This window comes from Cyprinodon variegatus, unplaced genomic scaffold (genome assembly GCF_000732505.1).
Source record: "Cyprinodon variegatus isolate N-32 unplaced genomic scaffold, C_variegatus-1.0 Scaffold282, whole genome shotgun sequence".
Lineage (NCBI taxonomy): Eukaryota > Metazoa > Chordata > Actinopteri > Cyprinodontiformes > Cyprinodontidae > Cyprinodon > Cyprinodon variegatus.
This window is the reverse complement of record NW_015150735.1, coordinates 863,694-880,307: the sequence shown is the minus strand read 5'-3', so window position 1 is coordinate 880,307 and position 16,614 is coordinate 863,694. Positions and strand designations below refer to the sequence as shown.

Here is a 16,614-nt window from a genome sequence, read left to right as displayed (position 1 = left end):
TCCAGTTTATAGTTTCTATCTAAGGAAAACCAGTTGATTGCATCGACTCATTGACTCGAAGGCAATCCCTCACATTAAGCATGCTTTTTGCGACAGTGGAGAGGAAAAACTCCCTTTTAACAGGAAGAAACCTCCAGCAGAACCAGGCTCAGTGTGAGCGGCCATCTGCCGAGGGCTTCCAAGGAGACAGAAGCAGAGTTGCAAAAAGCAGCTGGGAAAGGCGGCCCTGTCCAGGAAACACACAGCCAGACAGATGAGCTCCAATCCAGCTTCCATGTCAGAGGATGAAGAGAGCACATCCAGTTAGTCACAGTCAGAGAAACAGGACTACACTAAAAAACAGGCCGATCTCCAACATCTATAAACAAATGTGTTGATGGCAGCAGCACAGCTGATATATTTCCTGGATTAATGTTATAAATCTCTGAAATCAGACATGATTCATGTCCAATAGAACACATGAATATTGCTGCTCTGCAAGACAAAGCAGACTTCAGCAAGGTGTAGTTCCTCAGTAGATGTTAATCTGAAAAACTGAACAAAACGAAGAGGAATCAGGTCACAGACATGTTTAACTTGTTGGATGCGGGATGTTAGATGCTTTTAGATGTAGAAAACTACTCCACACCGCCATTTGTTTAACCACACTACAGACTGTTTTTTTGTTAGCTCACATGTTACAAATATGAGCATTTTGACCACAGGAGTAACTTTCTGAAAAGCTGGATCAGACATTTCCCCATAAACCTTGGCCTGGCAGGGACTGTCCCCCCCAGTAATCACTTTGAGACATAATATGATTGGCGGTCACTCTTCATGTCTAAATAGTGGCTACATGAATTTAGGAGAGACAACACATAGTAGCATCCATTGAATTTTAACTGGCAACAATTCTATATGTTCACGTAAAAGTTAAGATCCCACCGAAAAATCAGGTTGTTAGACATACGGAGCTTTTATTTAGCATTAAACCAAAACACAGTGTAAGTTTACACAAGTTAGTATTATAATGAAAAAGGTTTGACAAAACATAGAGTTTAAACATTGTCCTTCTTTACTTGTTAAAGTACGTTATAGTTAAACATTTCCACATATCTTTTGTTTTCTTATAGAACAGACAGAATCAGACAGCAGAGGTTCTGCATATTTTGAAAATTATTTTCTCTGGCCTCATTATATTAGTTGACAGGTTCGTAAATCTGTTTTTTTGCACAGAAGAGAGATATAAGTAGAAACAGCTGCAGATTGGAAGATAAAACTGATTTATTGGGATATGCAACATGCATTACGCCTTTTTTCCAGTTTTCCCTTCATTTTTTTAGGAAAAAATAATGCAATGCTATTTTAAAATGCAGCATATCTTTTTTGTCTTGTAGTTCAGCAAGATACAGAAATATCTGTGCCAGCCAACTTAGAGACAGACTCACAGGTGAAACAGACCTAATGTTAAAAATATAAGAAACCTGCAATAATTAAAGCACAAAAAATAGAATAAAAATAAAGTTTAATCATTTTTGAAATATAAATTTAAATACTTAGACTTTGGCTGTCAAAAATTTGCCGGACACGATTCTAAACTAGATAATGCTGCTTGTAAAGGTATCACTGATTCAGCTTAAAGGGAAATCATCCATCCATCCATCCACCTATCCATCCATCCGCAATCTTGACAGCTTAATGGTTTGGATGTCTGGGAATCATAATTTGCCCAGTATTGTGTTTTTTGTGTTTGTCATTTTCATATTTTTATGGATGGATGAAATTGAAAGTGTGCACATACTAGGGATGCATGATATATTGGTATTGCTATTGATATCGGCTGTTATCAGTCGTTAATATATCATAATTTTTAATAATGTTACTAATATTTTTGAGCATTTTATAAATTATGCACTATAAGTTATCCATCTTATAGTGCATAATTTAAGCCCACAGCCTGCTAAATGTTGAAAGGACGATATTATTGCCTTTGCTGTTAATATTTAGTAGGAATTTTACACACTTTTTAAGATTTTTTTGAAGAAGGGGGATGCCTTCCCCCCTCATCCCCTCTCAACTTGAGTGCTGCCCTTGGGGAGCAGTGGGCTGCCATTTGCGGCACCCGGGGAGCAGTCTGGGGTTAAGGTTCTTGCTAAGAGAGCCAGAGTGGCAGTCTGTGGGAGTGGGTTTTGAACTCACATCTTCAGGATTCCCAAGCTCTATGGCCATCCACTAGGCCAGCACTCCCCTTTGTGGGTTTGGGGCAGAAAGAGGTGCTGACATAGATTTTTAGGTCCATTGAGTAGGATTTTTTCCAGTTCCTATTTGCCATTTGATTTGCAGACTAAATGGGAACTTTTTTCTCAATCTTTCATATCTCATTTTATCAGGTAGACCCATCCACTGGTTTATCAATCCGTTATGAACAGCTGTCCTCTGATTGGCAGACAGTGTGCCTTAAGCATCCACCCAAGTGGACACTGTGGGATGTTGAATGGGTGTTATTTTGTTGCCAACACATAACACCCCTCTCCCAGACGTGGCAGACTTAATGACAGGGAATGCCACACTGTTTTTCCTGTGAGGGAGGACGTGTTTGGACGCTGCTTGCTGCTGGGTTTAATGCAGGTGTTTGCTGCACGTGTGCAGGTGAGAAAGAGCCTCTTCCTCTTTTCTTTATGTGAAGCCTGTGAAGTGGAAGGTTGGCTTTAAATGAGTCACAGCTCAGAAGTGACTCGCCTGAAAAGCAAAGTGGGGAACTGCAGCTGTGCAGCTTGTTCAGCTGAAGTGCACAAGTTATTTCAGCTCCGCAAATGGAGTCCACATCCTAAAGTCAGTAAAATAAGAGAAGCTGTTTTCTAACATTGTTGCTAATCTTTGACTGATTCCATTGCTCTTCCAGATTTCTCGTTAATCTGCCTTTTTTGCCTCATCGGCTCATTATGTAGATTGGCCGCCCCCTCTCGGCCTTCCCGGGCAGCCAGCGTCTGAGCTGCCCGTGTCGGTGTGGGTTAGTAGCTGCAGGCGGTTTGTCAGCTGCACCGGGAGACGGAGAGAGGGAGGCGTGGGGGTGTCAAAAGGACGGCAGACAGTTGTTATGGGCTCAGACTCTCTTCTGTGAGCTCGTCACCGCAGCTGTAGCTTCATGGTGAAAATTCTCAGAGGAAAACTCCTACGCGCCGCTCGCTGCCTTTCTTTTTCTCTCTGCCCTTCCCTTTTGCACATCATGCCCTTTCTCAGCTGTGGATTCTCTTCTTCCTGTAGCAGAAACTATATCTGTTCTCTCTGTGTTCATATCTCCTCCCTCTGTGTTGTAAATCCAAACCTTTTATCTCTCGTGTGGCAAATTCCCATCCCCTCCTTATTTAGCCTGTTTTGTTTTTGCCTCTTTTTTAGCTCCATCCTTTTTAAACCAACGCCTAATGCTTCCCTGACCTTTCTGAAGAAATATATCCCCAAACCATGATGCCTCTCCCACCGTTTTCAAGCACTTTTGTTTTCTGTTTCCTCTGAGGACAAATGTTTCTCTTTGCTTTTTTTTTTTTTTTTTTTGCCACACATACATGAAACAAAGTTAAATCAGTGACGGCTTGCATTTTCAGCCCATGCGATATTTGGCATTGAAAAATCAAAACACAAAACACTGAACATTGAAATTTCAAACATTGAACGTTCAATTAAGTCAATCATTGAAAATCCACACACTGAAAATTAAAAACTTTATTATAAATGTTATTATACCATAATTTTTACAGATTATTTCAGTTTCACTGCAGAGATTATTCCATTACGATGTCGCTACAAGCTGTCCTCGTTTCGCATCAAGGGGGCGGAGCTAAACTGAAGGCTCCTACAGGGTCCTTACGTCTTTTCTGTACTTAATCATTTACCTGCGGTAAACTAAAGCAGGGCTCCTGTTCAGTTCAAAGTGCTGCTCAACCACAAGTTAGGGTATTCATTTGATCTTTTAGCTTTAAAAATGACAAATAATCCATTAAATTTAGTTTCAAATTAAGCTCAGCAACAACCTATATTTCAAGATTAAAACAGGAGCTCACGTTTGCTGTAGAGCTAAATCGGTGAAGGACCCTAAAGTTAGTGGTAAGGCAAAGAATGTTCATGGGGTGGCCAGGCATGGACCGAGGTCAATGCCTTTAGTTTAGCCCCGCCCCAAACACAAAAACTACCGATTTAGCTATATGAAAAATCTATAAATGCACAATTGAGTTCTATTTGACCTCAATGTAGTAGTAATGGGGGAAAGCGTTTCCCCTGGAACATGTCTTTGCATGAACGAAGCAAAGGATGCAAACAAATGCAAAACGTCCACATTTCCAATGCAAAGTCAGAACAACACGAGCGCAACAAATGCAAAACAAGAACAAGGACGTTGGAAAGGATCAGGGCTGGCTGAGAAAACTAAGAAATCCACAGGCGAGGATGGTTATGATTTAGTTTTTCTTGAGCCCAGGGGGGTTTTCCTTCACAGTGGGGGAGGGCGGTCATAATCCAGATTGCATCTTTTCAGCTGTTATTTAAGGAATTGGTATTTCATTCAAACTTGTTTTATTTCAGTCAATAAATAGTAAATCTGTTGATTTTATTGCAGGCAGCCGGATTTAAACACATGTAATGACTCCAAATGAAGCCCAGTGGTCCGACCTTGACTCAAGGGCATGTTGATGTTCTTCTGTCTGAATGTTGTTGTTGTTTTTTTTAGCTCATTACGGCTGAGAGCTTCAGCCTTGCTGGATGCTTATTGTTTTTGTATCTTCTCTGGCTTTCTTTAACCAGATTGTCCGTCTGTGCAGAAGAGATCTAATACATTTAGAGACTCAAACGCGTTAGTTTGATCAAATGAGAAGCATATTAGTCACACTGTGAATTATCAAATGAACCAAGGCATGCCTTTTATTTTTTCCAGAGCTCATTATGAGTGAACGGTTTGTTGAAGACTATTTAAAGGTTTAGTTGTTTTTTTTCCTCTTGGCATGAAAAGGTTTTGGCTTCTTTATTTGTGCAGCCGATTGCAAAGAAAAAAAAAGACTGTTTATTTTCTTCCTTTCCAATTTACGCCACTTTTTCTCCTCCTCACAGGAATCCGATGTCCCACCCAGACCAGAAGTGGTTCAGCCCCCGGTGTTCTCAGCTCTGCGTCAGTCCAGAGTGGTCTCATCCACCTCCGAGGAGGAGGAGGCCCTGACGGAGAAGTTCCTCAAGATCAACTGCAAGTACATCACTGATGGCATGGTGAGACAACTGAAGCCGAGAGCATGAATTGCATAAACAAAAAAGCCGCTGTAACACTTACTCCTAAAATGTGGTCGATGAAAAGGAAGTGTTTAAAAAGCGGTTCTGTTGGTGTTAACGTTAGAGTCGAAGTAAGCTGTAGATATTCAAGCAGTTTGAGCTTATTTTAAAGCTTTATTACGAAACAGCTGACTGGTAATAATCAGTGCTACGTTTTCACTCTGGTTAAAATCAAATACGATGTCTGAGAATATTTTAGAACAGAAAAGACATTCTTTCATCCATAATGGAGCTTTGTGGGCTTTCAATCAGAAAAAGGATCATATTCTGGGTTTGATACTAACTGATCACCATAATTGGCTCTAATAACATCCTCTGTGGAGCTGAATAGGATCTACTGAGTCAGCTAAACATGAACCAGAAGGTCTAACTCTAATTCATTTCAATATAGTTCAAAAAGCCTTTATTATGAAACTTTGAAATAATTTTAATACAATCATTGCTTGGAATTCTCTCTTTAATGAGGGAAATTATGTTTAAATTATCAAAAAAACTAAAATCCCGTTTATTAGGTTAAAATAAGGCCGTAACCTCCAAGCATTCATCCTGATAGTTTTTTAATCCTCCTTTTACAGCCTAAATAGAACCTCAGCAACAGACGCAATGAGCTGCAATAAAAAAGACGTAGCGCCATCTACAGGCAGCACCACTGAACGACCACACAGCTAGATGGTTGCCATTAATGCAGTTGCTAAATAAGTCGTGACTGAGCCAACTGCTCAGGGCTTTAAGCCGGTCATACACTGTTCAATTGTTTGCCCTTTTCAGGCAGATTTTCCGTAGTTGTCGTCGTTGTGTAGTGTACAGGGGGTAAGGAGGGGCGATCAGCCTCTCATGTCCACCTCCCGATCAGAAATCGTAAGGTTGGAAGAAAATCTAATTCAGAAATTCAGTCGGCCGTCGTAAGGTGGTCATGGGCAAATCGCCCAGTGCCCAACCAAGGATTCTTCTTCTTCTCAGATGAAAACACAGAAGTATGGCTGGGGCTTTCCGTAAAATTGACAGACCGCAGTAGCCACGCTTGCTCAGCCATGTCTTTGTCCAAATACGTTGTTGCCTTTCCGTTTTTTTTAGTTTTTTTTTTTTTTTTTTGCAGCACTAGTGTCTCTTTTTTTTTCTGGACAGTAGGCTGGCAGGAAAGGGGTATGAGAGAGTGAGAAGGACATGCAGAAAAGGACAACAGGTCAGATTTGAATCCAGGTCGGCCGCATCAAGGACTAAGTCCTCCGTACATGGGTCGTGCACGCTAACCACTGCACCACCTGCAAGCCCTGCCTTTTCTTTTTAGGGCTTCCAGCACAAAATTGCACAAAGTTCCAAGGCAGCGCGTTTCACTCTAGTGAGCTTCATATTCCTCTTCTGCTTGTTTGGCTTCTGGGAGTCAGAGTAGCGCCATCTCACTGCAGAGCTGAGTCCGATGTGGTTTTTAAATGTACAGTGTGAGCAGGTAGATCGCATCAGAGCGTTGTGCCGCACAGTCTGAGAACAAACATCATGAGCTAAAAACAAAAGTCGGACCGCCTCGGTCCAAGTGCCGTTCTGCTCCTTCTCATTCATTCGTGCTTACATGGATCCGGACACAAAACATCATCTGATTCACTTCAAAGTATCAGATCTCAGCACTGAAAGCTCTGCCAGTCAATAACTCCTCTTTCATTCAGAGCATTAGTGAGCTCAACTCGATCTTACCTTATTTCTGTTTCACTTCTTTCCTATTTTTCATCTTTATGCTTATGTACTGTTTTTTTCAATGTCAGTGGCAATATGTGGTGCTTCAATCACCTCTTTATCTCTCTGTCAGGGTGCAGTCAGCGGGGTGTTGTTGGTGACTCCTAATAACATCATGTTCGACCCTCACCGCATGGATCCGCTGGTTCAGGCCCATGGATGCGAGGAATACGGCATCATGTGTCCCCTGGAGGAGGTGCAGTCAGCGGCCGTCTGCAAGGAGATCACCGACCCAAGGATCAGAGAGGCGGTCCCCGAGTAAGAACTAAAGGACATTTACAACGTTTAGATGTTTGGTTCTGCTGTAGGCCGAAGCTACCTGTATCAGGACTAAACGCCCTGTCTGTAGATGAACGTTTTTCCCCCACAAGAGTGACATCTTCATCCTCCGTGTGACTAAATATAACCTGAAATGCAGCTGCCTCCTAATTTATGTCAGTCTCTAAAGTGTTCAGTTGATCGAGGGCCATCACCATCAGCGCCGTTTAATTCTTTCTGCACACATACCTTCAAAAACAAGCAGCGGTTACACCAAGGTTAATGAAGTCTACTTCTGCCCTCCTACATTGTGATTGCTTATCTTATTATGTGGGAGAAAGCAGGAGATACCAAGTCTGATCAACTTGAACCGTTTCCTTCCACAGGTCGTTTTGTCTTTGTCACTAATGCTATAGATTGTTTTAGAGCGTCGGAAGACAGACGTACTTTGCAGGCGACACATTTCCCACTGTCTAAGTCACTAGTTGTCCGCTTCCTTTGGGGCGGAGCTGCGTTTAGCTTGTCGCGTGAAGCTAATTGTGGGTCTCTGTGATATATCCAGCTGATTCCTCAGCATCTGTTTCTCTTTTCCTTTCATTGTGTGTTGGACTGAGCCCAGCGCTGGGCAACAGGCTGCAGCAGACGGGAACTCTGTGAATCATCCTCCCTGTTTCTGAGGGTGTGACATTTAATTCTTCAAATGCAACAAATTACGTGTAGAGCGTTAATACATTCACATACCACAATTAACAAATGTTTCAGTTAAGAAAAAAAATAAATTTTTGCTAGTTTAAAACATTTCAGTGGCTAAAAAATTACATTTTTTATAATAAATTCAATGCTTAGATATTCCTCTTGCTTCAAAAGTTCAGAGCCTGGATCTGTAGCTGGATTGCCTTTGTGGGAGGCTGGTTGTGTCGTTTCAAATGCTGCAATTACTCCAAAAACTCAGAGAAATTTTGCAGACAATATAGAGCAATATAATTCTTCACATGTCGCTGTGATCTGTCTTTGTGAGCGCTTTGCACAGGAAATGGTGCAGTGTGAACCACCTTGACGCTAGTTCATCCATGTGCAATATTGATATCATGGCTAATGTTGTGACATAACTCAAAGGTTTATCTTCAGTGGTATATGGAGGACTAATCCTGCAATAATTAAAAATACATACAGAAATAAATGAAGGACTTAGGTGGCGTCATCGGCAACGGTTAATGAGAACGAGCGTGCGTGCTTGGATTTTGCCTCCAGGCAAAGGTGCAGCGATGGCTAACATGTCATAGCAAATTAACTCAGACAAGATGCTGATTTGTCAGAAGACAACTCAGTTTCTAATGATTATGTTCTTATTATCGTCTTGACTGCTTAACAGAGAGAATAATATTGTCAGAAAGAACCACTGAAGCAGATCTTGACCCAGAGGTGTTGCAAAGTTTGGATGTGGTAGCTCGCCGCTTGTACACTGCCGTGGAGAAGTTAGTTTTACTTTGGACATTCGACAGACATTTTCTCCGGTTAAACTGCTCCTTCCTCCAGTTAATCCTCTTCTTCACTCCAGGAAAGCCTTTCTTTGTGATGTCTTTGCGATCGGAGAAAGCCGCAGCACTTCAGGTGCACCCGTATTACAGATATTACAGTAAAAATACGTCAAGTGAAAAAGGCTACATCGTGTACCGACTTCCTGTTTTCAATCAAGATGGAATATTGATATTTATCCTATAAACAAAAAATGATAAATATTTAGGGAATCTATAAGCAAACACTAAAATGTGCATCTCATGAAACCATGACGATAGATTTTGTCTGTCCATGACAGAACCTGGAAAACATTGAGCAAAACTACCATATTTACACATAAATATTATTTAACATTTTTTTATTTCATTAAATTATTGAAAGAGATTTGAAAATGCAATTGTCTTCAAGAGTGACTCCTTTTTTATTTTTTAACATTATCAGCTGCAGTCAGACGGCCCAAAAAAAAAGGGCAGTCGAAAATTCTTTGGCTAAAGAAACTTAGAAAAGTTAGAGGCAGAAATATATAATTTTTTTGGAAATAGAAGGATGTTAGAATAAAATAGAAATAAATATTTATGGTGAAGTAAAAATGTTGGTGTGAATAAATATTAAAAAGATAAAAAAGGTAGCCGTGGAAATATGTAGCAAAAAAAAAACCTTGCAATAAATACACAAAAACACAATAAAGACTTCAAGAAAATGTATAACAGAAAATAAGTGGGTTAAAAGTAAGTCGGCGTAAATGCAAGAAGAAAAGTAAAAATTAAAGTGGAAGTTAAAATATATATTTTTAGATGAATAATTGATCAATTGTTGAAGAAATATTTTATTTTTATTAATTTGTCAGATTTAATGGCACAAAAATGTATATTATTTGCTACTTTTTTAAGCAATTATACTTCATTTATTTCTGTATGTATTTTTAATTATGGCAGGATTGGTCCTCCATAGAGGTAATCCTCCAAGAACCCAGAGCATCCCCATCTACATGAACTTTGCCTCTAAGAAGTCTTGCAGTATTTAGCTCTAATAGCTTTCCATCTACTTGTCCAGCTTCCCCACAGCATAATACTGCCCCTACCATATCCTGCAGTGGACATGAATGTGTTGTTGGTTCATTTTCCTTCCGCTTTACAATTAGGCACCAATGTCCGTTGGTCCAAACCTATTTTTCTAAACTTTGTTGGTCTAATGTGACAAAATAAGGAAGTACAGTATATATTTGTGTGCAGAATAAAAACATATCACAATAATGCTAATACTAGTCATTATTTTAGAAGTAATGTTACGATCAGATTTAATCTGGCTGATCTTAAATAAACTTATCTTAAATGAACTTAAATAAATTTGGTTAAACATATTAATTTTGTGCTTCGCTGCTGGAATAGAGATTCTGTCCCTTTAGTTTAAAGCCAAAGGTCCCTGCATTACTATTATGGGATGCATTCATTCATTTAGGATGCCATTGCTTGTTGCCCATGCTGTTTTGCGTTGCACTCCTCAGAGGCATTGTGCATCCACTGAACGTCGCCCTGATTGTGTCACAGCAAATCATACATGTCTTATTCATGCGGAGTCGTTTGCAGCCTCCTTTCTGGTTCTTATTCAGATTGTCTTCACTGTGATTCCTTGATAAAGAAGAAGATTTGAAGGCTTCTTCTAACTGTCTCAATTTTTTGTTTGTTTTTTGAAGTGACCTGGAGCCTCTGCCAGCTGAAAGGCACCCATCCCAGCAGAAAGAGCCGGAGCCCCGCCTGAAAGACCCGGGGCCCAATGAAGGCAGCAGCGGAGCCCCACGCAGCACAGACGGCTCCTTCTCTGAGGACGTCTTCACCGAGACAGAGCTGTCCCCCATTCGGGAAGAGGAGCAGGCTTCCAACGAGGACCTCCGCCAGGACAAATCGTCCGGCGCTTCAACAGAGTCTGTGCAAACGATCACCCAGGTGGAGGCCGCCAACACTCAGGCACCAAGCAGCACTCGCAACTTAGTCAGCCAGCCTGAGGAGCCCGACGTTCCTAAATCAGAGGACAATCCCCCAGACACTGCCACAGTAAACAATAGCCAGTCCCCCATGGGATCCAAGCAGCACAGTGTAGAGAAGCAACCAAGCACACCCACTACCACCAGCAACACTAGCCAGAGCCAGGGTCCCAGCAGCAGCGCCTCCCGCCCAGGGTCCCAAAGCTCACCCACCACTTCTGTCTCAGCCAGTCAGCAGGGGGAAGCCAACCAGGAGACCGACGTCTCCAAAACGGACACTATGCAACAAGGCACAGAGGAGAAGGAAAGCGCAGAGCCCACGCAAAAGGTTGACACGCAGATCTCCGCTGAGGGTAAACATTATTTTATGTCATTTCATTTTTAGCTGGAGGTGCAGGAACAGGACATCTCAGCTCATCAGTGCGTCCTCCTTTAGCTGCACCTCGACATCCATTTTCATCTGAAGACAATCAAAGGGAATTTCTCCCCTTTCTGGTTGCAGCAGCTCTCTGATAACCTTTCTGTTTCCACTCTGCCTCGGCGCGGGTAATCAGAGCATAAATACGAAGGGAAAAGGCGTGCTTTCTCTGTTGCCGTAATCTTTGCGAAGCTTCGCTGGCCTGGCGGGGGTTTTGTGCCGTTTCTTTGATCTCCAGCCGCGGTGGCCTGGGCCGCTCATCTGGCCGATACGCTAAAGCCCATCAAACGCCAGAGTAGCACAAACATACACGGCCCCCAGAGGGGAACCTCTGATAAAATAAATCCTACATCAAAAACGGCATCCAAGGCGGCATTCAGCCAGCTTTTATTTACATTTCCCATCTTTTTCTGGGCATTTATACAAATGGTAAATCCCAAAGTACTGGAGAGAATTATTTGATTTAGTTTATTCACTTCCACCTTTTATGGTTACAGCTTTCATTTACTTAAAACAAATAATATTAAAAGAACAATCAATCCAAAATGCAATGCTACTTAAATCAAACCTACCCGACAACAAGAAGTGAGCTAAAAGATCTCACAACTTATAAGCTAATTTCATAGCAAAATGAAAAATATAAACTTAGTGATTTCCCAAACATACATTTTTTTTTTGTTTTTAATAAGCTGTAAAACAAATCGGAAACCAGGAGCTTATTAATTCAGCTAAAAGCTGCAGTGTTTATTTTCTCCTCCCCGCTCTCGCCTGTAGCACTTCTCTGCATACTTAAAGGAAAGCCAGAGAAATAACAGAGGATGGATATGTAGCTCTATAGAACTTCAGAGAAGTATTAGATATACAGTGCAATAAACGGTAAGTACATTAGGCTGTTTTTGCAGTTAAGGCTAACCCAATTTGCAGCTGCTATATAATCTCTGTCTGACACCTTCAATGCACCTGAAACCCGCTGCGGTTATAGATGTAACTGTGATTCTGGAAAGAATTTCTCTCTCCTCGCCACAGAGACCTACTGATGTCTTGGGACTGTTGAGCCGCCCACTACTCTGTGCACAAAGCTCAGACATGATGCAGCACTTTTAGTTTTACTCCAGCCTGTATTACTCTGCTATTAGATTACAAGCATACTCTTGCATACCCTTTGATGCTGCGTTCACACCGGACGCAGCAGAAGCAGCGAGTTTACATGCAAAGTCAATGGTTGACGGGCGTCAAGGCGCAGCAAAAGGTCCCGCAGCGCGTTTTGAGCAGCAGGCGCAGCGCATCTGAGCAGCTGAAGCAGCGCGTCGGGAGCATTTAAGCATCTGACGCGCCGAGCCGCAAACGCGCTGCTGCTCGAGATGGAAAAATTTAACTTTTGCTGCTTGACGCGTCGCGTCAACCAATCAGAGAAGCTGATCTGGGAGCTGACAGGGAGACAAACACATTGCTGATGACACAGAGCACTATGATCACTCCTCTGAAACAGTTTATTAACGCCTTAATTAACTTAAAATGCTGAAACCTGCCGACAAAGCGTGTTCGCTTTTATTATCCTGGTGCCTGCAGTTTGGATTATGTACGTGGTACAAGCAGCAAAAAGGAAGCAGCAGACGCGATTTTGCTGCTCCTGCTGCGTCCGGTGTGAAGGTAGCATTATACCCTAAACCAGAGCTCACGGATTAGCGGACCACAGTCCGGATCGGGACCCACCTGCTGGCTAATCTGGACCCAACCTGATTTAAAACATTTATAAATTACCGTATACTGTCCGACGACAGTGTCTAATTTCTCTTGCCCCGCTTCTCCTGTTAATATGGTAAAGCCCTACAGAATGTCTGGAACCAGGCTGCATGATACACATTAGCCAATGAGCTGCTGTCAGTCTGGGTTGCTGCTGCTGCTACTTTTAGACACAGCAGGCAAACCTGTGGCAAGCCGGGCGATGGGAAAGAAGGAGAAGATGATGAGAAAAAGAGAGCTGAGAAAGTGTGGACTGCTGGAAGAAATGGCGTGCTCAATGACCCTGCATATTTAGAGGATGTTTGGTTCAACCTGCTGTGAAGCAGGATTCTCCACCATGAACAGAATCAAAAATAAATATGGATCCAGGCTCAAAATGAGCTCCTTGATATGTGCTTTAGAATGGCTTTGACTCCATTGAAATCCCAGGTTTAAAGCCTTGCAGGGCAGCATAAAGGCCACTGCCAACATTAAGACAGAAAAAACAAAACCAAACAGTTACTTCAGGTGTTTAATAAAATATGTGAATCGGGAAATTGTCTATATACCAAACTGAATGATAGTTGTTCTCTACTTTAAAAAAACGCTTTAGATTTTAAAATGGAAAAATTTTATATGTTTTTAAGTATTTTTTTTTATTTATAAATTCAATGTTTAAAATGGATGCATAAAAACCTGCTTTTATTTCAGTGTTAAATTCCGTTTAAAGTAACTGATAATAATTTAAAATGTCTCCAGACCTTTACTGGTTGATGATATTCTTTATTCGGACCCAGCTGATTTTTAATTGGTTAGCTCTGCTCTAAACTAGATGTCTACTCCATCTATGCCAACTAGATGTCTACTCCATCTATGCCACCTGTTTGGTCAATGCCATCTAATAGATTGATGCAAACGGAGGAGAGGAAAAAAAAAAAGCTTTTCAAAAGTCAGCTTGTCTCACTGTATTTTATTTGAGACGGGTTCGGCTCATAGCTGTCTTCTCTTCTTCTGGAGAACTTAAGCCACATCTTAAGTCATCATTAAGTATCATTCTCTTGAATCTCTAAATAAAACTTCTGGCTATATATTTCCTCACCAGCCTGCTATGTACTAACCCTAACTCCACAGGAGGAATACCTAAAGCATCATCAGACGCTCTCACCATCATTTTTCTTCTTAACTAGCTATATGCTAAAACAGTAATGAAGAATTAAAGCTGTACATTTGATCACCTGCAAGAAATGACAAGTTATGATTTGTAAAGTGAGTTTTTTTTTTAAAGGGAACATGTGGGGATGGGGCTTTACATTCATTAGATAAGCGCTATGACACGGGCGGTCTCCAGGCAGCAGCCATACACTCTTATTATTGTTTCATTTGAGGTTTTCAGAGTAAAAAGAAAAAATTTAAACCATGCATTCTTCTTTTTCCTTTTCATGATTATTCCCTCCATTTGTGTCGGTTTATTAAACATGAACCAAATAAAATGAACAGAAATTTGTGGTTAAAACTTGGTAAAGTAAGAACATCTAAAAAGGGTTTAAACATGTATTGTAGGTACATTGTTACGAATTTACTGAACATTATTCATTCATTTGGCTCAGACAGAGGAAAAAAAGCGATGCACCTTCTGCTAATTATCGGTTAAAGAAAGTATTTTCTAAGCTGGCTAACTGCACATAACATCTGCAATCATTTCAGCGGTCTGCCTGTCAACTCTGATGGAACAATCGATTTTAATCATGGCCAAAATGTGTCCTCATCCCAATATTTTGCTTATTTTTTATTTTTTTTTCACCTGTAAAACCTAGCTGCAGAGAACTACGTAAATTTTTATTACAGAGGTACTTGCTGTGCTATTTCTATGGGTGCACGTGAGTTGAAATTATTAATTTCAACATGTTTTGTCAAGAAAACAATTCCTCCTCTCCATTAGTGTCCACTTAAATAGTAGTGTCGTCATAATGTAAGGATCGTGACTCAAAATACTTTGTTTTAAATTTGCAACATCAAGTTAAAAACTCTAAAATATGCTTTATGCCTTTCAAATAAAGAGGCTTAACACAAATTAACCATTCACTAGCAGCTTATAGGCTTATTTTGATCCACAAGAAATGTAAAGTTTTGTTTGGGAGAGGTAGAAATTTAAGCCTTTTTATAGAAAAAAAAAATCAATCATCAGGATCAGGTATTTAGCCCTTGGTTTTTACGTATCTTTGAGCACATGCCTGTTTGTTTCCAGGTTCTGGTGAGAAGAGGAAGCACCGCTCTCACAAGTTCCTGTGTTTACGGGTGGGCAAGCCGATGAAGAAGACGTTTGTCTCCAACGCCAGCGCCTCCATGCAGCAGTACGCCCAGCAGGGCAAGAAAAACGAGTACTGGTTCGCCGTTCCACAGGAGAGGTCAGTATTACGACACCTCCCAACAATCCTGCTCTGTATCCACAGCAATGAAACGCTTTGTTATGAATGAATCCCTTAACCTCTGTTACCCAGTGCCTCCTCTCATCCACAGCAACATCATTTATTTTTCATTTCCTCTAGAGAGAAATAAACTCATACTTTATTTTCTTCACCCAGGCTGCAGGAAAAGCTAAACCTTTTTAACTTTAGGCTAATAAATTCTGCCATCAGATGTGATGATAAACTATGTAGGATTTAAGCTGAAGGCTTTATGTTGGAGTTTCTCCAACAAGCCAGAAACTGTTGCTCTGCTGCCTTGTAAGCATTACTCACAATTACATTTGGAGCGTTTAGCACGAGGGGGACGCATTATAAGTGTCTGTCTGGATCCTCATAATGTGAAGAATTGTTCCCCTTTGCACTAATAGCTTAATTTGATAAGTTACTTTCATTTAGAAATCCTTTCATTTAGGCCTGATTTGAAGCTAATGTAATCCAGCACTCGCTGATTTAGTGTTGAGGTTAGTTGACTTAGCTGCAGACGGTCTCCCATAGGGCTTTTCATTGCTTAGTTACTTCTTCTGCAGGGATGCATTTATGAAAGGTAGAAAAGTCAATGCAATTCCTCCTACCAATCAGCTCAGTGTCGCATCAACATAAATATAGGTTCATGTTCAGCCTACTGCCTCTGTGTCGCGACATATTATAGCCCATTGAAACAGGAAGCTGTGAGCTTTTAAAGAATAGCTTGTATGAATTTAAAACAAATATTTGATCAAATGAGTGTAATAAAAGCTGTTCTGGGAATCAATATCAGTGTTACTAGGCAAAAAACATGAACTCTTGTCTCAAAAATTATTTTCTACATCTATTGCAGCATTATACAATTAAAGATCCAATGACAGATGAAATTATGTTGTGTCTTTTTGTCAGAGCTGCACAATATACAGAGGATTTTCCGGTGACGATTCTCAGTCATCCAGGTCATAGTCATTCCAAAGAAAAAACAGGAATCCTGTTGGACTTTGTTTCCGAGTATGAAGACGTTTCGCTTTCCATCCAGGAAGGTTTTTCAATTCAAAATGTCAGGAATGTCTTTGAGTTCCAGGTTTTATACAGTAGCCCACAAAAACCTTGTTGTTTTTTAGTAAACATGCAAATTGAAACGAACAGAGGGGTCCACCCCTTTGGAATGGGGTTTGTTTGGCTTCTTTTGTTAGCCTGCAATGCCCCATACCTACAAAACATGTAATAATGTGAATTTTCAAATGTATGCAGATGACGCTGTAATTTAT

The 16,614-nt window shown here is 40.9% G+C and overlaps 1 protein-coding gene across 2 annotated transcripts in view; it reads left to right on the top strand.

Annotated features, from left to right (window-relative positions):
• Positions 1 to 16,614, top strand: part of oxr1 (oxidation resistance 1) — a 116,382-nt gene that overhangs the window by 84,336 nt on the left and 15,432 nt on the right. For both annotated transcript variants that reach the window (XM_015383347.1, XM_015383348.1), the window contains exons 5-8: positions 5,077 to 5,229; positions 7,091 to 7,275; positions 10,487 to 11,127; positions 15,160 to 15,319. In XM_015383347.1, the coding sequence (XP_015238833.1) occupies positions 5,077 to 5,229; positions 7,091 to 7,275; positions 10,487 to 11,127; positions 15,160 to 15,319 (1,139 nt within the window). The remainder of the gene's footprint in view (positions 1 to 5,076; positions 5,230 to 7,090; positions 7,276 to 10,486; positions 11,128 to 15,159; positions 15,320 to 16,614) is intronic.